Source organism: Photinus pyralis, unplaced genomic scaffold (genome assembly GCF_008802855.1).
Source record: "Photinus pyralis isolate 1611_PpyrPB1 unplaced genomic scaffold, Ppyr1.3 Ppyr1.4_LG4, whole genome shotgun sequence".
NCBI classification, from domain to species: domain Eukaryota; kingdom Metazoa; phylum Arthropoda; class Insecta; order Coleoptera; family Lampyridae; genus Photinus; species Photinus pyralis.
The window spans coordinates 16,265,723-16,292,522 of NW_022170511.1; the positions used below are offsets into that span (position 1 = coordinate 16,265,723).

Here is a 26,800-nt window from a genome sequence, read left to right on the forward strand (position 1 = left end):
TTATAAGTATACAGCAACAGTCAACGTTTTACTTTGGGGGGTATCTTTCTTTCCCTTTGATGTCTTGGTAGTTCCATTGAAATATTTTACGGATAAGTATTTTGCATTTAAACAATACAAGATATGTTACATTATTAACGGGTCTTTTTCCTAAGACGTATGTTATTTTCTTTAGGGCTTTAACCTTCGCTCAAGTTTTAACTTTCACTTAAAGTTTTCTTATTGTTTCTCATCGTTATTTCTTTTGGATTACTTTTCACGTTGACCTACTTGGATATTAGGCATTACCTACGCAGTACGTCGATGATTTAGCATTTTCGTTTGGACCCGCCATTTTAGCAAGCGTGTCGAATAGCGCGTGGATGTTTCTACATTACCGACTTGGCAGAATTATCCGTCATTTCAGTGTAACTAAACAACTGATTCTACCAACATTGACCCACTCCGATTTTATACTTGAAGATTTCAAGATAGTTCCTATAACCGCAACGCAAGTTTATTTACGAAACCTTGAAGATTATTACTGTTGTAAATTGCCTACATACCTGAGGCTACGTACTTTGTTTTGTCGTTACCGATACCGATGCCGATCTTGGCTTCGATTACTTTGTTCCTACGAAATTTATTTCTGTTAGTTCGATTGCATCCTTGTATCCTTCATATTAGCTGTGTTGTACCGATATTAGTACGGCTCCTTTGTAAACAAGTTTTTGAAATTCCCGAAGCTTTGCCCGATATTTGCCAATTTTTAGTTACGTTATTTGTTTTAGTCGGAAGAAGAAGCATATTATCTTGTTTATGTTTTGAATTGATTAGATTGCATTGCTATTAAATAGAAATGTAGTTATTTATGCATCGTAAAATATTTTTCTTGAATTTAACGTCACTTCTATGCTGTTATACCTGGACTGTAAGGACAGCCTATCAAAATTTTGCTTTTGTTAATGCAGTCATTAGAATTATTGATTCTTTTTGAGTATTAAATACAGTTTTAGTATACGATTAGCCTCCGTGTCAGACGTTAGCATTGCTATTTCGCAATGTTATGTTCAGCGCGATTCATTAACCCTTTTATTTGTTTGTGCGCCCTTTTGAGCTCACAAGGTTGTGATCCGAAGTTCATAGGTAAATTTTGTCGATTCCCTGATTTAACGTCTGCTTACATATTGGTTGTCGATAAAATCGAATTGTAAGTATTACAATTGCTAGCGCGTTTTTTTTCTGTAGTAGATCATGGCAGAAAGAAGGGAGCGAGGCATTGTTACTGATAAAGAAATAGTCACTTCTGGCAACACTTAATAAGTGCCACTTTCGAAATTTTTAAATCTGATCAACGTATCTCACAAAAATAATGGATACATCGCTTTTGCATTGCGAAAACCAGTAAATGTTGCAAAGGCGGACCCAAATCTTTCAAAAGCCACTCGGTTGGAGAACTACAGGATTTAGAAAAAGTTGTGATCGTATAATTCCAACAATATTTTGTTATTCCGTGTAACGGCAAGAACTTTTTTCTAAAAAAAAAGCATTTTAAAAAAGCATATTTGAATAACGAATCTCCATATAATGCAAAAACAAGTAGAGAGTATGATAAATACCGTAAAACTTTTCATTCAAAAATTGTACGTTTTTGACGAGAGTTCGCTTTGCGTGTTGAACAACGAACGACACAGTTTCCGGTCAACTAGTTTGTCGCATTTTCCACCAGGAAAAAGGGGGTAGATGGAACAATTAAAAACGCCGCGGCGACGAGCGGTGGCCAAGACGGGAATTACATGCAAATCGAGCCCATTACTCTCAACCTAGACGCTATCGTACTGGCAATCTAATAACTCACCCCCATGATTATACGTTTTGCTTGTGAATAATTTTTGTTTTTAATTCCCTTAAACTTGATTTGTTTAGCAAAATGCTTACTTTGCTTAATTACGGTATTAATTTAAGGCGCTTTTTACGAAGTTTTAATTATAGCCGATACTGCTTGGGAAAATAACTCGCACCGGCTTCGTATAGAAATTTACTGTTTTCACCACACGTACTTTGAGCCATCTCGGCATTTTGTGTATATTAACTCACATTTTAAATGGAGGAGATGTAAGAAAGGGTTGGTATATCGTATATTGATACCTCGCTTCCACAATGCTAGTGAGATTTGATGCTCATTGAATATGAATTCATTGATGTAATTTTCTCTTCGTGACTATGACAATTTAGTAAAACACTTTTGTTGTACAATCTCGATCGCTTTTGCAAGTTGACTAATGACAAAATATGTCATAAAATTGCTCAGTCCTTTGTTTGTACCAATAAATCTACCCTTCCTTCTAAAGTATTATATACAGGGTGCCCATTATGTATGTAATATACCATATAGGTATCACGGTAAATATCGAATGTATACAAAAATTTTCTATATGTAAGTTGTTTAACATTTTATTTCCCATAATAAGGCAGCATTCTATAGTCTTTATTTCAGAAAACAAATGAATAACGAAAAACAATTGAATTTTTTTAAATAGCAATGCACACTTTCATTAGGCTCATTTGATAGAAATTTTTTAATGACGTCACACGCTAGCACCCGTGTAGAATAAATTAATTTTTATTTCAAGCTTTTTGTGATAGGTTATGCCACTGCCTTGAAGTTAACGGTGAACATTTTGAACATTCATTGCGATGAAAGCCATTTTACCACTAATTTCGTTTTGTCTTCAAGGTTTAATAAGAAACATACACGTTCATTTGCTATATTTTGATGTAGGATCTCTGGATTAATATTATTGATATAATTATAATAAATTTAAAAGAAATTTTTTGAATAAGGGTACTATCATGGAAAAAAGAAAAAATCTCTATCGAATTCGAATTTCGTTACTCATTTGTTTTCTGAAATAAAAACAACTGAATACTGCCTTATTATGGGAAATAAAATGGTAAAAAACTTTCACATAGAAAGTACGTACTAATCCTTGCCAGGGATCTGTGCCCCTGCGTCATCAACGTACGAATCAAGCAACATCTAACTTGTTGATAATGCCATTTCATTACCGCGCAATTCAAACAAGGATAGATCATAAATAAAGTGCATTTCACGCGTTCGACGTACGCTATTAATGGATTCAATGCGGTGAAAAGAGAACACCGATGAAAATAAGGTGGCTCCTGTTTCTCATGTTTATAAAATTGGATACTCATTTGACTAGCTACGTGATTGTTTTGTTGACCGACATACATAACCTCTCATTTCGTTCATCTGTCACTGCATTTTGTTTGATTCTTTCCATTTACCTTTTTTCCGCTTTTATTACATAGTGTCGACAACAGTTCTTTTTAGAACTATTTCGTGTGTGAGTTATTTTACCTACTTCATACACCTACCTATTTTTTGTACCGATTGGGTAATACCCATTGCGATGGCTACCTTACACACACAATCACAGCAGTTTGTGTTGAACCTTCTGCAGTATTTTGAAAAAGAGAAAGAAAATGGCGCACCTTTGTTGCCTGTGTCTTGTGTCCAAGAGGTACGTAGTTAGTATTTACACTCAAGTGTATATGATCGTAGAATTACAGCGTGTAGCTAACGCCCTAGGCATATCTGTCAGGATGGTAAAAAAAATCAAGTCTCGAGCACTTGTCGATCCAATTTTGTCAAGTCCTGGGAAAAAACGACCACGTGCCAAACCAAAATCTGAGGATCTGCCGGAAACATCAAAAATGTGCATTCGGAATGCATTGTATAACATGTATGCACAAAGTGAGTTCATTATAATACTTGACTCTTAGTTCATTTTTAAAATGTATCTAATTATTTACAAAGAAGCATGTCACGGTGGCAGAGTTAAATGCTGAAATCAAAAACTCCCATGTATTATTAAGTGACAGAAGTTTAAATCGTGCGGTACATGCCCTTGGATTTAAATTCAAAAAAGACTCCAATCGTAGGGCATTGATAGAAAAGCCGAACATTGCAGAAATGCGAACCAAGTTTCTTAGACAATATATGCAGGAGATACGTTCATCTAGTCGAAGACCAATTGTGTTCATGGATGAGACATGGATTTATTCAAAGGGAAACCCCGGAAAGTCATGGCAAGATGAAGATTTAAAAAGTGTGCGAAAACCTGCAGGTTACGATGGGAAAAGATTTATTATTGTCCATGCTGGTACAAGCACCGGGTTTATACAGAACGCTTCTCTTTTATTTGTCTCGAAGTCGTTGAAAGAGGACTATCATGGGGAAATGAATGGAGATCTCTTTAAGAAATGGCTTATCAATAATCTGTTAAACAACTTGGAAGAGCCTTCGTTAATTGTCATCGATAATGCACCATACCACTCTACATTAGAGAAACTGCCCACATCGTCTTGGACTAAAGGTGATATGGTTGCTGGGTTGACCAGAAGAAATATTCCTTTTGATTCTACACTCTTCAAGCCCGAGCTGTATTCATTTATAAAATCGTTAGGAATCCAAAAACAATATGAGGTCGACAACATCATTAGGAACCATGGACATGATGTTTTACGATTACCACCCTACCACTGCGAATTTAATGCTATCGAGTTGGTGTGGGCACATGCTAAAAGTTATTACGATAAACATATTGGACGAGACGGCTACAGTGACCACAGTGTAATTTCTATGTGGAACGAGGCACTGCAACAATGTGACGAAACGTTTTGGGCCAATTGTGTGCGACACACAGAAGACGTTATAAAGGCGTGGTATAAACGAGAAGAAGTATTAGATTTCACTGTAAACGAAATGATAATTAATATTGGTAATTGCTCCGAAAGTTCAGATTACGATTCGGATACGGATTAGTTTATTACTGAAATGTTATTAACACACTGATGTATTAATAATATTGTAACAATATACATGTACTGACATGAGATTTTTTTTTAATTCTTGAGCCTTCTACAGATTTTACTGGGCATATCAAGAAATTACACTCGATGAGTCAATCAACTGATTTGGGTGCTTGAAATTTCACTTCTTACTGCCCAAACTCTACAAGATTCATTTTTAAACTATCAATTATAGTAAAATTGTAGTTGTTTCTTACATCAGCGTTGCATAAAACATGACACTGTTTTGATTATTAGTTTAATTAGAGTAAGGCAATTTCTTGGATATTTACAAATTAGGCGCAGATTAAGATATTTTGCCGACCATTAATTGCGCTTTACAAATTCGTCAGATAATTCACAGCATAACAAAACTTCGTAATGTCAATAAGATTTTTAGCGCCGCTGCCGCCATCTCTGAGCATACATTATCATTCAAGGATATTATACATATAATTATTACGGACATAATTTGACTAGCTTTTTTCATATTACACCATAAAATATAAATGATGACGCAGGGGCACAGATCCCTGGCAAGGATAGTATTTACCGAGATATATGTATACTATATTTCATACATAATGGGCACCATGTATGAAGGGTATTTTTTCAAATTGGACGTCGAAGTTGGTCTGCAAAATTGAGACTGTGACTACTGGAAGTAAGACACTAATGTAGAGATATAATTTTCTTTCCACTAATATGAATAATGACAAAAAATGTATAGAAAGGGTAAAAATACATGCTTGTCGTAAAGCAAAGAAAATAGACAAGGATGGGTATCAAAAACATGATTCTAAAATAGTGCCATAGGCAAAATATCGATATCTATCCACAAGTCTATCCCTAATTAACTCGTAGGTAATCTAAGAAACAACTAAAGCTTTAATTTGTTTTAATCTAGTATTCAGTTTAACCGGTAATTGTATACCATGTCCATTTGTAACTTTTAATAAGTGGGCTCAAATGCTCACGTTTTTCCCATCCCATCTCTCCCGCAACGGTTTGGCTAGCCCCGGAATCTAACAAACATCTAAACGGTACTCCGTTAACATCGACATCTAATTAAAGACGTGGATCATTCTATACTATTGATATTCAGATAGTCCTTCCAAGTTGAGTTAGCCAGTATAAAATGAAATATTCGCGTCCGGCTTACCATCGACCTCTTGGTTTCCCTTACAAGTGATACATATATATCGGGTTGCGCCATGTTGTCCACATCTATAACAAAAACATCCATTGCGTTCCTTGACAACGCAAAGGTAATTGGTATGAACTGACGAAACATTTTGGGTGATGTTAGGGTTTTTAACAATTTCTCCTGTAACAGACAAACCAGATCATCTTCAAGATAATTGGCTGAAGGATTTCTGCGAAACGCCGATGACAGCTTTTTTGCAAAACCCCAATAATTGGTGGAATTTATTGTAATTTTTTGGACCTAGACCCCGAATGTGATAAGGAGATATATTCCGACAAAGAACTCCGAGTTTCTCTTCTTCAGTGGGTGGATGAGTATTACGATAGAAAAATAATCATACACGTAAAGTAATTACCTATTCCTTCATTTGAAGCGTCAACTCTATCCAGAATTTCATTCCATAATTCTGTATGATAATCAGTTGGTTTTGTGGGTCAAAACGGGTACAAACTTCGACCAATGAATGTAAACAAGAAGATTTTTGCTTTCATGAATTACAATATTGCTTCTTATGTTTGTGGGTTGCCATAGCGAGAGGCAGGTACAAGACGTAGATCAGCCATATGTTGTCGCAGGCGTACGACATAGCTTGTGGCATCCTCTTGATGCTCAGGACCAGAGGGCCAAACCCCAAATTCTCCAGGTAAGCGAAGGGTCTGGCGGTAAACAAGCTCAGCTGAGAAAGTGCGGAGGTTCTGGTTGGAAACGCTACCGATATGCAGAACGATGAGGAGCGCTTCGAGTCAGGAAGCACCGGAGTGGCCCATGAGCTCCATTGACCATTGACGGTGGTGGCCTTGAGAGGTTAGGCCCCGATCCTTCTAGTAGAGATCAGCCCGTGGAAGAGAGGTTATGATGTTAATGTGGACGAGCACGAAACGAATTGAAAACAGGGAGAAATTTCCGAATGCGTGATTGTCTCATGACCCGATGATAGAAAGTAAATTAAGTTAATTGCGTGTTCAAGTTAATTCAAGACAGCTTCGAGTTCTTAATAAAAAGGCTTTGCATTTTGCACGTAGAATAGGATTAAGGGGTTATATTTTTAAGTCTAAAAACGGTAGCATAAAGTCACTTCACTTTCAAATTAGTATAATGTCACTTAAAAACCTGCTAAAATAACCCCTAGTTTAGAAACCGCTCCCACCTACACTCGCCATTTGTAAATTACACCAGCGCCTCTACTGTTAATGTGAATCGTGAATATCTCAAACGGTTTGAGCCCGAGAGCTTTGGTTACATCTTTATCAGCGACCCTGTATAATTATAATCTTATGTGTAAACAAAAGTTATCCACGTTAAAAGTATTCCGAACAGCGGACAAACACACATTTTTGGCTGTAAATGTATTTGATATTTGACAAACTTATTTGGGGGTGGAGTTTTAGTTGAGACACCAAAAGAAATATGTGATTTTAGCGTATTTCTTTATGTATAAGATTGTGTAAATTGTGGTAAAGATGTAGAAGATTCAATTACCTCATATTAAGTTAAGCCATTAAGAGAGCGAACTTGAGTTATCGCGTGAGTTGCTTCGACTCGGCCCCTTAAATGGTAATTTCTTGTAATTCTAATGGACTCGGTGTGTTATTATTTAGTTGAGAGTGTATATTGAAACGATTCGGGTTGCGAAATTAGAGAGGTAGCATTATAAACTCGGCGCTGTCATTCAAACTACATTGCGATAGTATTAATTACTAACATTGTCCAATACGCTCTCGAACAGAATATAGTACGTTATGGTTTCTAAAACACATCAAAGTGCTCCATGAACTAATTTGAAAGCTTCATTGTGAGTTGTCATAATTCAATATCTCCTCACACTCTTCGATCCCTTCCGCGTGTATACGCTGCCTGCTCCTAATATTCAATACTCTCCTCCCTCCTCGATTCCACCCATTGCATCAATCATTCGATTAACTGTTTAATTGCGCTATCCATTTTGTTTGTCAATTTGAACTGCGCAGCTTCGCATTCATCAATTTACGAATTACCCTCATTTTCTTATAACCACAGTTAACGCTTTTAACAAACACATTTTTGGCCTGAAGACGTATATTATGATTTATGTTATTACTTTACGATTTTGTAACTTTTCGATGTAATTAAAAGGGAAAACCAAACTGTACCTACGTAATGAAACTTTTAAATTGCGTGTTTTAATCTAAAATTGACTTTAGCAAAATTTCAACTGAGAATATCCATTTTGTCTTCAAATTTGAGAGTATAATGATTTTTTTAACGCATTTTCTAAGAATTAAAAAAATTAGTTTTATCATGGTAATCTAATGAAAGGTCTCAACGAAAGGAATTAATTTTTACCAACCATAGCCCTCCTCGATCTCTTATCGTGATAGGGTATATTCCCTTATACCTCAACAACGGATTGTCGGAAGAGAGTAGTCACAAAGGGCGATTGAGACGTCTGCAAGAAATATATCCATTGGTGATGTCAAAACAAAAGCTATTTCTAATTTATACTTATGCACCTACATGCAATTTATCATTTGGAACGTTATTTATTTTATTTCACCAATTAATATTACCGGTTTGGAGTAATCATCGATTCGTATTATTATTTAAATTCTTTTCACTCGTAGTGTATATTTAGTATTCCTTAGAGTCATCCTTGCGCAGGGGCCATGCTAATCTTCTCTGTATCGTTCCAATTTTAGTATATGTACCGCCGAAGCGAGATTTTGTGCCAACAGTTAAATTTGTGAAATATGGGAGGCCAAGTGACGGTACTGTGGTGAAATCGTGTTACTTTGGAACAATCGTGAACTACTATGTCATGGTAATATCAATCCAGTCCAAACATTTATTTTTTTTTTGTAATGCCAATTTGCCTAAAATGTAATTTTAAACAAATATTGTTACAATAAGCAAATTATAATATAATTTAGGTCACAGAAAGGAAAATGTAAACGATTTTATTGCAGTTCGCCCAATTGTATAAGAATTTAGATAAGTATGCATTTTTCCAATAATAATTTGTTAAGTAATTATGAATTGAAAGATTATGTCAATAGCGCAAATTCAGTTAATTTTATGTTGTATTGCAGAGAAGCATAAGAAAGTATGTTGCATTTTTGGCAATGTTTAAAAGTTAAAAACTTTGCTTAAGTTTGAATTTTTTATTCTTGCTAAATATGGCAAAAACAGTGATGTAGCAGTTTCCTTTTTTTGTTATTTATTTGGATACCTATGTTTCTTTAAGAACCAACTCCTAAGACGGTCTATGAACCATGAGAATGGGTCTGTTGCCAAACAATGTTTTGTTTTAGTTGTTAGGAGGTATAGCAAAATAAAGATTATTATTATTATATTATTATTATTATTATTCCTTAGAGTCACTTCTTTGTAATTCACTAGTTTAGACGTAAGTTAATTTCTGCAGTAGATTTCTTATTGTCTTAGTCTTAGTTCTTTCTTTTGGCGTTAGAGGTCCTTCGAGTGTTAGAGATTTCCTCTTATTTACATCTTTGTCTTGTTGCTAGAGTGCACGCTTTGTATCTGTCTGCACTTAATTCTATCCCATCTTTTCTTCCGGGTTACGCGTAGTTGTTATAGTTCTCTTCCTGTAACAGTTTTAAAATAATATTAACATTTATGTCCATATTTCAATTTCCACCTGTATATTTTCTAAATTTTCTCGTCATTGAATGCCACCAATTTCTAGTTACTTTTGCATTTCTGTGGTTGCCTCTCCGATTTAACTTGTCTTCTTGTCGTTAGAGGACATCAGGGAGGACATTTAGTTTGTTTTGCTTTTTTTATGTTAACCATTACATTACCTTATATGGTCATGTAATAAATACTGCTCTACTATTCGTTTTCCAGCAACCTGCAATAGAGTCGGTCGTGTTAAATTCCCGAATTTGGGTGTTTGATATATTTTCCAATGGTCGAATTGATTTAATACTTAGCGGAAGTATCTTTAATAAATCGATTACCCCTTGTGCCAACAATTTGTTTTTGGACGGTCGGTTACAATTTTTCCCGAAATGGACTTTTAATACGGAAAACTCAAGCATTCCAAATCGTAAGCGTTTTCTTGTGCACGAATTGAGGTTACCGATGTTCTTTTTTCTATTGTAGGGGAACAAATACCGACCATATTGTAAATTTTTTGTGTACTTTCTGAATAAGAGGTTAGCATTATTGTGGGTTATAACGTAGTCGTAATTAGGTTACTTTTTAGAGTCTTTGCAAGGGAGTTACTATTGAGCTGAATCCGGGGGAATAATCGACCTACTGTAGATGAGTGTGCTGTAAAACGTCCCATAGAATCATTAAGATCTTAAGGGCAGCCGAACGTAGATTCTGAGAGAAATATACCTAGAGCACAAGCTTTGTTACCTCCGTAGGAGTTATTTTTAGTTACACCAGGAACCTGTGGAATTGCCGAAACAATTTATCGTTAGCGGTGACGTACCTTCAACCTTTTTTTTCTTTTTTTGTTGTTAAGACCTAAATATCTATGAACAGTTTATTTCACCCCACATATGTAAGTGGAAATTTTACGTGTAATTAGTATGCTTGATCGTTAGGACTGTTTAACTATCAAATACGAATTACTCTAGAGAAGTAATCACTTGTAAGGTAAAGAGCTCGTTACTACGATTCACTGCAACACCTCAAGCTACCGATTATTTATAGTACATCATTTCAATTTTAATTTCTATTATACTTGTTACTTAGCGGTACGAGGTGTTACATAACTTCAGGGGTTGTTGGTGGGTTAATTTTTGTGTTAATAGTACATGGAAAGATTTCTTTTTTTTGTATTTTGCATACTCTTTGGTTAATAAACAATAATTTTTCTTGTGGGTCAATTGTTGACTCTTTTTATATTGAAGCTACCTTTCCTAATTCCGGTGGCTGCAGATAAAATTAGGTTGCGCCCGAAAGACTTGAATCGAAGCACCAGTAAGTATTAGTGGCGGGAATTTAATTGGAACCTTTTATAATAATTTGTTGTCAATGTTTTTAATTCACGTACCTACTACCCTGAGTAATGAGCATATCTCTCTACGCTGTTAACTATTTGGCTAACGGAGCTAGCTGGCCGATCACGTCGTGTGTTGATTTCAAATTGCACATGGTATTTTATAGTGCGCTGCATTCTAAGCTTGCGCGTTATATTCCTCATTAGGTAGTGAAGTTTCTACCTTCGAACTAATTAGATGCAAATTTTCGTTTGGGAACGCCATCACTTCTCTGACTTCTCGTTTAACTTAAAAGGTCTTATTGTTTTGGCTTTACCATATTATCTTTGGAGTGGTTGTTTCTTCCTCTTCACGTCTGTGACTGTGGCTCCATTGAATCGTTTCACGGATCTGTTTTGCATTTAAACAATACGAGGTATGTTACAAGAGAGGAATAATAAATAAATAAATAAATAAATCAATAAATAAATAAATAAATAAATAAATAAATAAATAAATAAATAAATAAATAAATAAATAAATAAATAAATTAATAAATTAATAAATTAATAAATAAATCATGCAGCATTTCTTCTCATTAGGTGTGGTTTTTTAGGGATTTTTAACCTTCACTCAAAGTTTTTGAGTTTTCTCTCATCGTTATCTCTTTTGGATTACCTTTTACCTTGTACCTACCTGAATTTTACTTGCGACTCACGCAGTACGTGGACGAAATTGCAATTTTTACTTGGACCCGCCAATTTAGGAAGATTGACAGTGTCGAAGGACGCGATGGATGTTTTTACATTACCGACGTTTCAGAATTACCCACCATTTCAGTGAAACTGACTGGCTACCTAAATGACCTACTCGAAATGTGTACCTGATGATTTCAAGATAGCTCCTATAACCCCAAATACGAGATCTTTACACTACAATGTTGAGTGGAAGATCAGACCACCGTGATTTTTTTTGTTTTCGTTAGTGTTACTGTTTACAGCTTTTTTTCTTTTCTGTAATGTTTATGATTCTCTGTACGAAAAAAAAAAAATAAAGCCGCTATTTATATTATTATTATTTACGAAACCTTGGGAAACATTACCGTTGTAAATTGCTCCAATATACCCGATTTTACTACGCTACTTGCTGCGAAGAGTGTACCGTCCGACAACCGATTTTTTTTTGATACTTTGTTACTTCGATAATTTATTTCTGTTAGTTCGATTACATTGTATCCTTCATATTAGCTGTGTTATACCGATACCGTGGTTTTGTGAGCCGATATTTACAAATTTTAGTCACGTTATTTGTTTTTTCTCCGAATAACTTGCTCATAGTTTATTTGCATTGCTCTTACATTCTTCTTCTTGAATTTAACGTCACCCTTATGCTTTCATACTTGATATTGTACGAGAACCCCGTGGTCGATCAAACTTTTGCTTTTACTAGTGTCATTGGAATTATTGATTTGTTTTGAGTATTCCTTACAGTTTAATAGCCGATTTACCGAATTTTTGTCAGACGTTAGGTCATGCTATTTCGCAATACTTTATGTGCATCGCGATTCACTGCCTCTTAGCCCTTTTATTTGTTTGTTGTATTATGGTCTGCGCCTTTCTTGAGCTCAGCCAAGCCGTTGCCACTTGTAGTTCAAAAGGTAATTTTGTTAGTTTCGTCCATTCCTTAATTAACGTTTGTTTACATACTGGTTATCGATACAATCGAATTGTAATTATTACATTTGCTTAAGTTTCATTTAACGATTATACCTCCGTTGTTTTTGCGGAATCCTGTTTTGGATATTAATACTTTCTCCGACTACGTGTTGATCCTTTTTACTAAAAGTTAATATAAATTCAAACATTGAAATAGCAGATCTATAACAGTGATCGTCAATTACTGTTTATGTGCAACCCCTATGAAGTATTTTATTTCTTTAGCTTAGTAAGAGCAGAACAAGGATCTCTTAGTCGGCCTTGTTTTCCCCTCTCTTTTGACATTTACTAAAGATAAAGTGGCACCTATCCGGTTTACTATTACTACATTTCCCTTTTACAAGTATGGACCGAAGTTCCTCATTTAAAGGTGTCTCTAAACCTGCTTCCAAGCAGGATAAGATAAACATTAGTTCCGGATATTTTACCCATCGAATTCCCGCTACATCCAAAGGCGACTTCCTATTGTCTGGAGGACAGAAGATCTTTAATGCACCAGTAGTCCTATGTCAGAAGTAAAAGGAATGCAAATCTTGCAGTTTGAGGCAACCAAAGCAATTAAGAATCAGAACTACTACTTACAAAATTGCGATAGTCTACGGCAAATTCAATTACCAAACTTAATCATTTTGTGTATAAAACCTAATTAAACTCATTGCTATTGCTCGTCTTCATTCAATAAATTGTAGATAAGTTTGCGAGCTACGCTTGATTAAGCTACACGACGCCGGTGTATATCCGGTTCATACTTTCGCTTTGATTATCAAATTCATTAATTAGTTCCTTCATTATCGCAGAACTTAAATAAGCACCTCACTGTAAAGAGCGAGGTAAAATTTCGTAACAAAGTAGCTGCTTCAAGCATTTGTTATTCTAAGCTCAGGAATTCCTTTGCTGAAACTCAAAATTCGCCAAAGGTAAAAGTTTTGACGGAAAATTAACCGTACGTCGATCTAACGATCCGACGCTTTTTTATCTTATGAATTGGCGTCCCGGTGCTGGGGACTGTCGTAGATCAAGTGGGGGACATTTGGACAGGCGGCGGAATAGGCAAAGTGTAAGTAAACAAGAAAGTGTCTTTATGGTAGTTGTATAAGTAATTACGATGAGTGGTACAGGTGTCGTTGAGTACAGTGTGTAGAATTACAGCGCAGGGAGTCGTTTACATAAAGCAATTTTGTACGAACGATATATTGGTATCGAAAACATTGTTATGAAATTATATTTACGAGCTTCATTTTCTCAAGATGGTGACATTATCTGCTTCTAGACACCCAAATGTGTTTATGATACTTTTAAGAGAAATAACTTTGTAGGCGTTAAACTGGGTCATGCCAATTAATTGCAAGCAATTGCTTCTTGCTCTCTAAAGTGGCAGTTGTGATTATAATAAGAATCTAGTGTAATAATTATAGTTTTCAATGATACGACTAGTGCGATCGATCGAATAGCTAGGGAAAAGTGCTATTTATAATGAAAATATATTTAATTGTGGTTATTTTGACGTTACCAACTTACATGGCACATTTATGTTTCCATGCACATGTCAGATATCTACCCTAATCCCAAACATACATATTGTGACAGTTTAATACTTCAACGTTGTTACAAACAGATTATGAAACTGACACCAACGGATTATCAAACCAACCCTAGGATTCCGACAAATTGCTTTAAACTCGCATATCTCTACAAAATCTGTATACACCGAATTTTTGTCTTTACTCGAAGTTGCGAACTGAACGTGCCTCGATCATAATGCATAAATTGCGCCCGGCGTCGATAATACTTGAACAAATTAACCAAAATCCATGCGGGACCGGATATCTAAGATACATTAGCGTGCAAAACGGGTGTAAGCCAGACCCGCTTTGGCCAGATATGAGCGGCTTATGGGAAAGTAAAGCCGCCAATTATCCCTGTAAATTGAGAGAATTAAGGAATCATATCGTGGCGCCCATTTACTCACAATCGATATATTATTTGTTGACTATGATCAGACCCCTAATATTTAGTGTTTTGCATTTAAATGGAATATAGATGCTAAATTTCACATTTTTTACATAATAATTTTCGGGGTTTTTGCGTAAATGACTACTATTAACTAGCACGAAGCCCAACGGGAACTCTCATACTTTTTTAAGCATCAATTTACTATCTTGTCAGAAAATTTGAAAGGGAGTGTAGCGTCCATGGCAGAACTCTTACCTAATTTCCCGAAGCTGATCGACACTAAAGGTTATTTAACATAATGTATCTTAGCAACTAGGGCATTTCCTTTGACAACGGACAAATTTCTAAGAAGGCCATGAACACTCACTGGATTCATAACTGAAAAACGGCTATTCCTGCTGGTGACGTGGTGATGTAAATACCGTGAAAGTCTCAGTCAGTCTTTAAGTTTAACGGTAAGTCTGAATTTGTATGGGCAATGTTCATATGAAACTGAGTGGATTTGGATTGAAGGGAAATCGCTGGCCAAATTCGTACAAAAAATTCCAAAAGATGCTAAAAAATTATCAAAAGAACACCAACCTATTCCAAAAAAATGCCAACAAATTCCAAAAAATAAAAAAGTTTTTAATTGGTAGCTATCCATCTTATAACGACTCAAAACGGGGTGAAATTGACTAAGTGGATTTATAAAGACACTAAACCTTCCCCATACTTCTTTTAATTGTTTCAGGTTTTAGATTCAAGGCATTAGGTGGAATCCACACTTTTCCAATTTAGTGAAATTAAAACCCATTTCCGTTTCTACAAAAGATATGTCGATGACATTCTTGTTGTCTTTGGGGGTGACAGGTCTGAGCTTAATCAGTGCTTTGAAATTTTAAATTCTCTTCACCCTAATATCAAATTTACTCTAGAAATTGAGTCTAATAAGTCTATTAATTTCTTGGACCTGTCATTGACTAGAGGCACTTCGAGGGTGGAAATCGGCATCTATCGAAAACCTACCACCACTGACCATGTTATAGCATATCACTCCAGTCACCCTCTTTCACACAAACTTGCTTCCTTCAGATTCTTCTTTCACAGACTCCTTTCCCTTGACCTTTCCGAACCTCTTTACTTGAAAGAACTAGACATCATTTTTCAAATCGCTAGTGCGAACAATTACCCGTTCCATTTGATCAATAATTTACACCGTAAGATGATGTTGAAAGACTTCCTATCCAGACGTGCCACCCTCTCTCAGACCCCTGATTTCCCTTCCAAATATTTCTCCTTACAGTACATTGGTCCCATATCAGAAATAATAGCCCGTCTCTTCCGTCCCCTCAAAGTTTCCATTTCCTTCTCTGTCAAGAACAACTTAAATTCTATCTTAGTCAAAACCAAAGACCCAATACCTCCTTTATCCAAGTCTGGAGTTTATAAATTGGTTTGTTCAGATTGCCCAGCTTGTTACATTGGACAAACTGGTCGTTCCTTTAAAATTCGGTTCTCTGAACACATCACTGCCATTAAGAATAACAACATAAGCTCTGTTCAACCTAATCCCAGTTCTTCCTTCGCTCACCACATCCTTTAGTTCAGGCCACTCGTTTTCTAAAGAGGACTTCAAAATTTTGCATGTTTGTAACAAAAGTCGTCTTAAATTGGACTTTCTTGAAATGAAAGAGATTTACCTCCACTATAGGACGAATCCTCAACACTCCCTTAATGAAATCCTTCACTTAAATAAAAATTTGCTTTTTCTTACCAAGTATTTTCCGACCCCGATACGCTTGTCAGCCCTTCTTTTTAGTTTGGGTTTATGTTGCCCTTTTTCTGCCTTCAGCAGATCAGCGTTGTTACTTTTGGGCGCCTATTCAGTCCGTGAGTCCCAACGACTACCTTCAGTAGAGACAGGGTATTTTGGCCCATTTAATTTAAATATTTTCTAAAAACAATAGCCTAATGTAAGCTAAGTTACATTCTTTTCACCTTTCTTCTTATTTCGTCCCATAACCAATCCGGCCCCTTTTTCCTTTTAATTTTCAAATTTTTCAAGTTTCCCGCTTTTGCCCCTTCCCTTTAGTTAACCTGTCGTATTTAGTTAGCACATTTCACTTTGCTTGTCAAGATGGCTGCGTCCATCTCGTCTCCTTTAATTTTAATTTAAACAATTGTTTATAATATGTGAGGACAAAAAAAGTCTTTAAATTGTTAATATTGTAATTGTTTCCATGTTCTAATAAGTAATTTTTTCCCGTAAGTATAACTATTTTCTAGACTCGTTTTTAACACATGTTTTACAGCATATTGATAACCAAATGTACCATTTTAATATGTAATTTTCAACCACTTTTATATGTTCCTTTAAACTTAAGGTAGGTCACTTAAGGTTAGTCATTGTTTCAAATTATAATATTTCAGCTTGATAATGACCTTCGTGTCGAAACTATAGTCGCTGTCACCTAATGCCTTGAATCTAAAACCTGAAACAATTAAAAGAAGTATGGGGAAGGTTTAGTGTCTTTATAAATCCACTTAGTTAAAAAAGTTTTTGTCATGTTTATGTTATAATCGAGGTTATAATATAGATTAATTCCATTAACTATCATTAAAACTACAAATAATAATTAAAAAATATTTTATTTTAATGGAAACTCAATAAGAGGGCGCCGAAAGCGGGTACTCTAAACGGGAAAATAAACGGTCTGGACAAAAAGTATCTCTCTGTGGGCGCGAAAACTTCTAATTGGAATATCTCAACAAGGAGTCTTGGGGGAGAGTATCTTCAACGGAAAAATTGAAGTTCTGGAGGAGGCAAATCTAACGAAGGAGTGCCAGAATACGATATTTTCAAAGATAAAATAAAAGGTCTAGACCACTAGTTCTCAACCTTATTTCCATGGCGCCCCCTTTCATAAAGCTAAAATTACTCACGCCCCCTCTCCCCCTATCCCGATTAAAAAACAAAAAGTGCTGTCACTACAAACGTATTTATTAAACAAATTGCAGGTGCTTTTTTTTTTCATTATGGAGGCTCGGAAACCGTAAGAGATACAAAGCCGTTTGGGGCAAATTTATGAAAAATTGTATGGTGATTAATTTTCCCTTCCAAAAAGTCTTGTAGGTCTACAAATAGCGAAGTTATGGCCAAAAAACCGAAAAATGTCATTTTCGAGAATACGTTTTGCCTTTTCTCATCATTGAGCACTAACTCTGGTGCCAATAACGTTGAAATTTTATTTAGAAACATTATGTGTTATAAAATTCCTCCGTTAGATGTCGCCATTGTCGTTCCCATCCTTTGAATTTAAGTCTCTTCTCAATCTCCCAACTGTTTGTGTTTCTCCTTGTCCCTATAAAAGTGTGATTGTTTCATACCCGATTAAAAACCCTGAAGCCCTTTTAATTTATTTCCATTTTGTTTAATCTCCCCGAAAGTTTTCCTTTTACGTTGCATTTTCCAGGCCTGTTAATTTGATAATTAGTTTTATTTGGCCGTTTTACTGATGTTAATCCTTGTAGGGTTAAAACCCTGCGGGCTTTACGCTACTTGATACACCACTGGTATCTTGCGTTCATGCATTCGGTCGATAGATCTGACTTGAACCCAAGTGTCATATCCGTGCTAGCTGTCCGATTCAACTGACTTTGAGAAGAAGTTGCTGGAACGGGGTGGAAGTTTCCATTAAGCGCCGTTAGGTAAATCCTTGTCGATCTTATTCGGGAGCTACATCGGGGCAATATTCTTTCCGTTTAAGTAAACTAAGGTCTGGGGGATACCATTGGTTAAATGCACCGTTGTTTCAGTTGAGGAGAAAGCTTCCTGTATTTCCTATACCTGCATCCGGTAGCCTTGGTGAGAATCCATGCCTGTATTGCCCGTTCAATATCAACACCACGTTCTCTTCCGGAAACAAAACTACAAAATAGTTATTTATATACAAGTCAGGAAAATGACACGTTATTGGCGAGGAAATACCTACAAGGCCCCTTTGCGGCCGAGTACTTTAATTTCCAAGTCAAGTAATGTCATTTTACTGACGAGTTTTGTATTAAATTTTATCCGAAATCGTATTTTAACTTAGAATTTCAATTTTCATATAGAACTTTTGATGACAGGAGCCATTATAGACATTTAGCAATGTGACGGACAAGAAAAGTGGCAAGTGCGGCTGATAAAGTGACAGGTGCGGCCGGTAAAGTGACAGGCGGCAGGAAAAGTAGACTAGTCTGCCTCCGTCATGGAAACTAACATTTTCCTGACATAAAGTAGGCATGAAAATGAAGGTTTCATGACGATTTTGGGTAAAAACGTTTATTTTGACGCCATCCCATTCCACAGCCACAACCAGTGGCGGTGTCTCCAGACCCAGCACCGGCTCCGTTTCAACAGTTACATAACATACAAAATTTGTTATAATATTTTTTCCTTAAATAGTCTTAAATTACTCCGAATTTATCTTTATTGTCACTAGACCTTTGGTCCTACCGCCTATGCCCATCTCCTGCCCTAGCAACGGTAAAACACTTTTTGGTATCGTGAGCCCCCTCCGTTACCTAACATGAGGTCATCCCCACTTCCATTAGTCCCGAATACCGTCCATTTAATCTGTAATTGTTACTTGCTAGTTCGTAAATTCCATTGCCATTCCGAAGTGGAATCGGCGACAAGTGTCCTCGTTTCTTGATTTTTGTGTGAACTTTTATGGTCTCCCTTTTTAGCGCATTTTCACAAAAATTTAAAAAAATGCGCTATTGTGGCCACTTTGTCCGTCCGTTCGTCCGCTCATTCGCTGAGACGCTATTAGTTCTTTATCTTAAGGGTTATTGTTCTACTTTCTTGCTATTTTGTTCGTTATGGTGTCGAGGCTTGCACCAAGGAAGAAATTTTTCTGCGTTTATTGCTAAAAAAGTTATTGTAAAAAAACAAAAAAAAACGTTTTTTTACATGTTCCTGTCCGTCTGTCTGTCCGTCTTTCTGTCCGTGTGAACGATAACTTTGTTTAGAAATGTCCGATCACTTTTAGATCTCCGTTAGTTATGAACTGAATTGCATGAAATTCAATATGGGCATAGCTTCAGCCATATAATACGCAATGCCCAAAGTTGAGTCGAATCGATTCAACATTCACAGTGCCCTTTTCGCAGCTCGACCATTTATAAACCGAATTGCAAACATTTTATTTATAAAAGTGTTTAAATGAAACTTGATCCATATGTGCTTGGAATAAAGGAAAATCTAACGTTAGTTAGTTAGGGTCAACTTTCTTATTTATGAAAGCATTGAAATGAAATTCTTCTTATAAACTGACATTGAAGTAGGACGTCAACAATTGACCGGATTTTTACGATTTTAATAGAAGTTGCATCTTACAAATGGGAAATGAATGCAAGTGAAAATGCGCTTTTTGTAAATCGTTTACGATTACTTTTTTTAACTTGTTTACCTTGCAATTTCTTTTGTGCTTTTTTTCGGTTCTCTCAACTCCTTCTCATATCTCCCTTTCTTTTTCCATCAATGTTCTGTATTTGTTTCTCTTTTCTATACAATCTCTGTCCCACCATGCATCCCTTCGCTTTGATTTAGCTGTTTCCATGTTACTGTCTTGTTAATACCCTTACTACTTCACATTTTTCCACTCCTATGCGCTCTCTGCTATTTCAGGGGATCCGGTTCTATATCCTTGTTTACTTCTTATTGTTTATGCATCAATTGGTTCGTAAGCGTAAACGTCACTACTATCAGTTGAAGCTGTCGATTCTGTTGTTAAATTTGTTTCTTATTTCCAAGTCACAAAACTGCAACGTATATGTATCTTGTTAAACTAATCTCTTCTAGTTTGAATTAGGTGAAAGGTAAACTACAATAAATATCGCTTTGAATGAATCCCAAAGCAAGTTTTTCCTTGAACGATGCACATGTAAAAAGTGTTATTAGAGCTCAAAGCTTATGTAAGCGTATCATTCCTTTCCACCTAAAAGCTCACAATATAAAATATGATGTCGTATATTCAGTATAAACGTCAAGAAGCACGTGTTGTCCAAACATAACATAAAATAGGCTCTGCTTAGTGACATTTCAAACCTTTATTCGAAAGCTTGTTTTATGAAGGATATGGAAGGTGTGAGATATTAGAGTACTTTCAACAAATCTATAAAATAAATTCGGAAATATGAGACTGCACGTGTTTTTTATAGTTCTATATAGCAAAGGTAGGTGAAATTTGTCGCCTTCTACAAATACGTCTACGTTTTAAAATTATGTGTAAAAGTTTTATCAAATTGAAACAAAGTGCATGCGACAAGACGAAGTGTTACAGTATGACGTTGTTCACTGCTGCACATACGTACGTACGTTCCGTCCCGATCATTCGTCTACGACTATTGAAAATATTGTGTAATTTTTCACATCTATTTGCACTGAAAAATAACGGCAAGGATTATAGACCATATAGTCTTGTAAATACGAACATAATTTAGATGTCTGCGTTCTTTGTAAGTGACAGTCTTGTAAAAAAAATTAGAAAAGACAAGACTGCAAATCCGAGGGATTTGACCCGAGGGATTGTAAAGCGGTCGAGGGAATTAACATTAGCAATGCAAGCGGTGTATACCTACAAACTTTAACACTAAAAAATGACCTTAATTTACATATTTTTTGTGGTCAATATGGACTGTGGTGCTAAGGGTCCCTGGTTCGAATCCGGGTATGGGCATGGATATTTGCAAATGTATAGTGGGTTGGGTTGGTAGAGCAGTCTTGACTGAAACCTCGCCCACTCAAAAATAAAGGCAAATAAATAAATAAATAAATAAAAAATATTAAATTTAGGATGGGTTACACGACGGGGTGGTTTCGTTTCGTTTCTAGCGAGCGATTTACCGACGGAAAAAGGGAAGGGAGAGCGGTAGCTAGAGCGTAACGGCGAAAAATAAGGTTCAATTATTAAACAAAGGCGAGTATTGTTCAGGATTATTTATAGATATAATGAAGGCCTTTGACACAGTTGATTAAACACTGCTACTAAATTACTAAATCGATTATGGAATGCTGGAATCAGAGGGGTTGCTTATAAATGGTTCCGTACGTTCTTAATTGGTCGATCACAACAAACGAGAGTTTGTGGGAAGCTCAGTGAAACAGAATATGTAAAAACCGGAATACCACAAGGTTCAGTTTGATCAGGACCCCTGTTCCTTATTTTCGTGAATGAGCTATGCAACGGATGTTTCAGAGGACAATTGTCTGCTTTCGCGGACGATACAGCACTTGTTTACAGATCAGGTACCACTTGAGAATCTTAAACTAAGTATGGAACACGACCTGCTTCTCCTAAGACTGGTTTACCAACAACTACATGGTACTGAGTCCCAAAACCAAATATATGACTTTTTATTTAAGAAGACACTTTAGTTTGGAGTCACCGTTAAAATATCCTGAAGTAAATTGCACTACGAACTGTAGATGTCTAGAAATAGAGATGGCAGACCAAATGAAATACTTGGGGATTGTGGTGGATTCGAAACTCAGCTGGAAACCACATATAGCACAAGTAAAAAACAAATTACTCCAGTACATGAGAATATGTTATTTATTAAAGGATTTATTTTCTCCTGCTTTCCTTAAAACAGTATACTATGCGTTTGCCAACTCAAAATTAGAGTATGGGCTTTCAGTGTGGGGAGGAACTTACTCTACGACAATTAAACCCCTAATTACGTTAGAAAAGTGTTACATCAGGATAATCTGTAATATGGGCAGAAGAGAGCATACAACTCCCCTGTTAAAAAAACCTAAAATTTTGCCAGTAGGAAGCTTATATACATATAATACAAAGTGTTAAAAATATTTTATAACAGAAGTACCAAAGAACGTGCTGATATCCGGAAAAAATTTGGTACGACAAGATGTAAACGTCCCTCGACCAAGCATTAATCACTTCAGAAAATTTTACACTTACTTAAGTTTTTCAACTGTTTACCTCTACATATCAAGGAAATAAAAACAAAAACTATTTTCTTAAGAACCATAAAAAATACTTACTTAACTTGGATACTATCGACTTTTTCTACACAATAATTGAGTAATAATTTTCTTATAATCAACTATAATATAAATTAAACCCATCATATCAAGTAACAATTGCGGCGTCTTATAATTTTGTAATTAAAATCACATAACACTAGTTAAAGAGAAAATATTGACCGGTCCGTCCCCTTACCCTGCTATAGTGAGCATGAAAAAGTATATGTGTAAAACCCAAACAGGCTATTAGCCTCGGGTTTAATTTTAGTTTCTCTATTATCTTAGATCTTGTGTGTAAATACTTCGGTAGGTGTAGTTTTACTGTAAAAGTAAAGATAATAAAGATTTTTTCACTTTCACTTTCAAAATTATATGCACAGAGCATTAATCTTTGAACAAAACGGCGAAAGCCGTCGGAAGGTACGGTAGTCTCGAGCGCCACCACGGGGTGTTTCCTTGCAGCGCAGCAACCATCGATCGCTGACGAAACCTTAAAACAGAATTATGGTACGCGGAAACGGTAGCAATTTTTCAAGCGGGAACGGAAGCAAAACTAACAATCGGTATCTACTGACAAAAAAAACCTTAAGGAAAGTTAATGACCGCCTTACCATCAACGTACCTTGCAATTAAACGGTCCAGTTAAATTAAACTTACGATAAAATTGGAAAAATTTAACAGTCAGCGTTGGAAATACAAAAGATCGCAAATTCGGAAAGGGAACGCTGGACTTCTCAAAAAGCACGGTGAACTCGTATGATAACGCTTAGAATTAAACTGTATTTAATTAATTGCTTGGTCCCTGTCATTCTAAAAATCTGAGATCTGTTAGGTATCAATAGTTTATTATTTCATAAAATTACGCGAGTTCAATTTAAGAAGTGGGAACCCCTAAAATGTTAAGTGATGATTTAGGGATCTTTCGACAGTATATTATCCCCAAATCATAAAAAACACTTAGATCAGCAATTGTTCAAACAGAGCATAAAGAGGCATTACACCTATTACATTAATATTTAAATATGATTTAATATTTAACGATATGGACTAGGGATTCGATGAAAACGTTTCACATAGTATTTAGACAAGTTTAGGTAGCATCAGAAGGCCGCTAGTTTGCTTGAATTTTTTGGAATCTTAGGTATAGGTAAAATATCATACGTAAGGCAGTGGGATGACGGCTACTGCAGATGCAGCCGCAAATATTTTAATTATAGTAAACCTGAGCGCCGACAAATTAATTTCACTTTACCACCGTGTAACTAAAAGTACAATAGTCATATTGGCACAAATTAAAATATTCAACGCGTGCATTACGTGTTGCAAACCGTCCATAAGTTAAGGGAGTTGAGAATTTACGCTGTTATTATCAAAGACGCACTTTGACATCAGGAAAACTGAAGCCGTGTGAATCGAGTTGTTACAATGGTGATTATAAAAGGTAGGATTCGGTAGCCAGTCTAGGAGTATCGGCCACAGGTCTCGACTTAGACAAAGTCAATGTAAAGATGCTTATAAGTATGGGCGCCATTTGAATTACCTAGTTGACTTTTGATAGACCCTTACTGCCTGTAAAGAAGATGCGAAAATGAATTGATGTTGAAGAATCTTTAAATTTTAAGTAAATTACAAACGGAATGAATAAATAATAATAATTTCTACTGGCATTTGTCAAATGACAGATGGAATACATTTATAGTAAGATAAAGATAAACACGAAGCATAAAATTAATTAAAAGTTTAGGACTAAGATAAGATTTCTGCAATAGAAACAATATCATAAATCAACGAAAGAAATGATACTTAAATCGATATAATTACCTACTCAAGCAATTTACCTAATCAAAACTGTACGTATATTCTTATTTACTACAAAAACTTTAACGAAAAGGAAAGTTACTTATGTTACACCCCAGAAGTCCGATGTGGATCGTTTCAAAAGTATTTAGTTAAAGAAATTAGTAAACGTAGATATATAACCTTCGAGCAATCTCGAATAAGTAAGCCGAGTCGCAACGATCAACAAGATACGGAGAATCGCATACGATTTACAGTGGGGGGAATTTTTTGCCACTCAACTCGCATTCGGAAATCCGAGTTTTAATCCGGCTCGTATTCAAAGGCACTTATTCTTGAATGCATAGAAGTCAATTGGCGAAGGTTTGACGTCGCTATCTCCTTTCGTTCTCATGTTAGACGAGAAACAAACGCGCAGACGCACAAAACCATAATATAATGGAATTTTTTATCTTTTGAAAAATTATGCTAAAAATTAAACATTACCTATACATTACCCAAAACAAAAACCAGTTCAGGGAATTGTAATAAAATCACATTTAACTGTTACATACGTCTTAAAGTAAAAGCGAATTGGTCCATTAACCTAGCCAGAGCAAGGTCAGCAGAACACAATCAACCATATTGCATAATTAGGTGCTAATTAAGTGCCCTATTCCCGAATTAAATGCTCCTTATTTTTTAAAAAATTATTACATGTTCTGCCAGATTATTATGAACTCAGCAGAGCACTACCTCAAAAAACCAAGAAAATGAAAAGTGAACTAATTATAATTAGGTACTAATTACGTGCCCTATCCCCGAATTAAATACTCCTTTTTTTTTAAATATTACACGATCTGCCAGGTTCATATGAACTCAGCAGAGCACTACCTTAAAAACCCAAGAAAATGAAAAGTGTAGTGACTATAATTAGGTGCTAAGTAGGTGCTAATTAAGTGCCCTATTCCCGAATTAAAAGCTCCATTTTTTTAAATTATGACCTGTTCTTCCAGGTTCATATGAACTCAGCAGAGCACTACCTTAAAAACTCAAGAAAATGAAAAGTGACCTAACTATAATTAGGCGCTAATTAGGTGCTAATTAAGTGTCTTATCCCCGAATTAAATGCTCCATTTAATTCGGAAATAGGGCACTTAATTAGCACCTAATTATTCAATATGTTTGATTGTGTTCTGCTCAACTTGCTCTGCTAGGTTCATGGACATTGGTTAATTGCGGTTGAAAAATTAATGAAATTGTTAAAGGTGCAAATACAAAATGGAAGATGGCGCACTCTTGTTGCAGCTGTATAATAGCGACCAGAATCGACGCAGGTACGGGAAATAGCTCTTGTCACCATTTTAGAATGATCTTATCTGCATGAGGCGCGTAATTTCTCTATCATCGATGACTTACTATAGAAAAATCCTCTTTGACTTCGGGTAGCGATTTATACGTTAATTAAAGGTTAAATGTACGTTACACAACGGGGATTGAACCCGCAAAACCAAAAGTAAAGGCTTAAGATATATTCATCGATAAACGTCTTGAATGAATGAATTTAGGAAAACTATTTTGAAGTCAAAATTTACCTTCAGTGAAGGCGTAGATAACAAAATAAGGAGCACACAAACATTTGTAGACTGTACCTATTGCGGTTGTAAAATTTGGAACAGATTAATTAAGTAATAAGTTAGGACATTAATTATGACATATATTAGGTTGCAATAACAATACGAATAAATAAACAACAAATAAATTAGTATTTAGCGAATGCATTGTACTCATTTGGGGTATAAGGTTTCAGTCTACAATGTGGGTAGAAGTGACGGTCTACCGCCTTACATTCCATCCCAAATTCACTCAGTCTCATACAGAGATTGAAAACCCAGGGCTATCCCTCGCAATACGAAACCAGCTCAGCAGTGGGTCTCTTATGCCATAACCTGATAATTTGGTTAGTAATGGTTCTAGTGGAAATTTTGTTATTCCGGCACGAGCCATAATTTGTTTTAGGGGGGTTCCCTTAAAAATTTTGAAAAATATGACATTTGGCGAAGGTCCTTTTTCAATAACGTGCTTAAAAAGTGTGCAAGTGGAAGTGGTCTTAGCCTGTGCCTAAATTAAAGACTCAACGCTAGCTGTGATTTGGTACCTCTAAAAAAAATCAAAAAGCGGTCAACTTTTGAGGAAAAAAGTTTTAAGAGCGAAATCGTTAAAGTTAAGGGTATAAAATTAAATATATTTCAAGAACCTACTTTCCGAATTTCCAAATTTAAAAGAATGTAAGTTTGATACGCCACTGGAATACTCGTCCTCCACCATGCCATGTAAATCCAGTTGT

At 35.7% G+C, this 26,800-nt stretch overlaps 1 protein-coding gene and 1 non-coding gene across 2 annotated transcripts; one reads left to right on the forward strand and one right to left on the reverse strand.

The window, feature by feature from the left end:
• The first annotated feature begins 3,976 nt into the window (after nucleotides 1–3,976).
• On the forward strand, nucleotides 3,977–4,828 carry LOC116168113. The gene has a single exon (XM_031483783.1). It carries the CDS (start codon nucleotides 3,977–3,979, stop codon nucleotides 4,826–4,828), a length of 852 nt encoding a protein of 283 aa, XP_031339643.1.
• A 3,825-nt stretch (nucleotides 4,829–8,653) lies between these two features.
• On the reverse strand, nucleotides 8,654–8,758 carry LOC116170016. Its single transcript, XR_004145149.1, has one exon. It is a non-coding gene; the product is annotated as a U6 spliceosomal RNA (small nuclear RNA).
• Between the last annotated feature and the right edge of the window lie 18,042 nt (nucleotides 8,759–26,800).

Bases quoted from the DNA above. Each gene is read 5' to 3' on its own strand.
- LOC116168113 (XM_031483783.1), top strand. From the start codon at position 3,977: ATGCGAACCAAGTTTCTTAGACAATATATGCAGGAGATACGTTCATCT.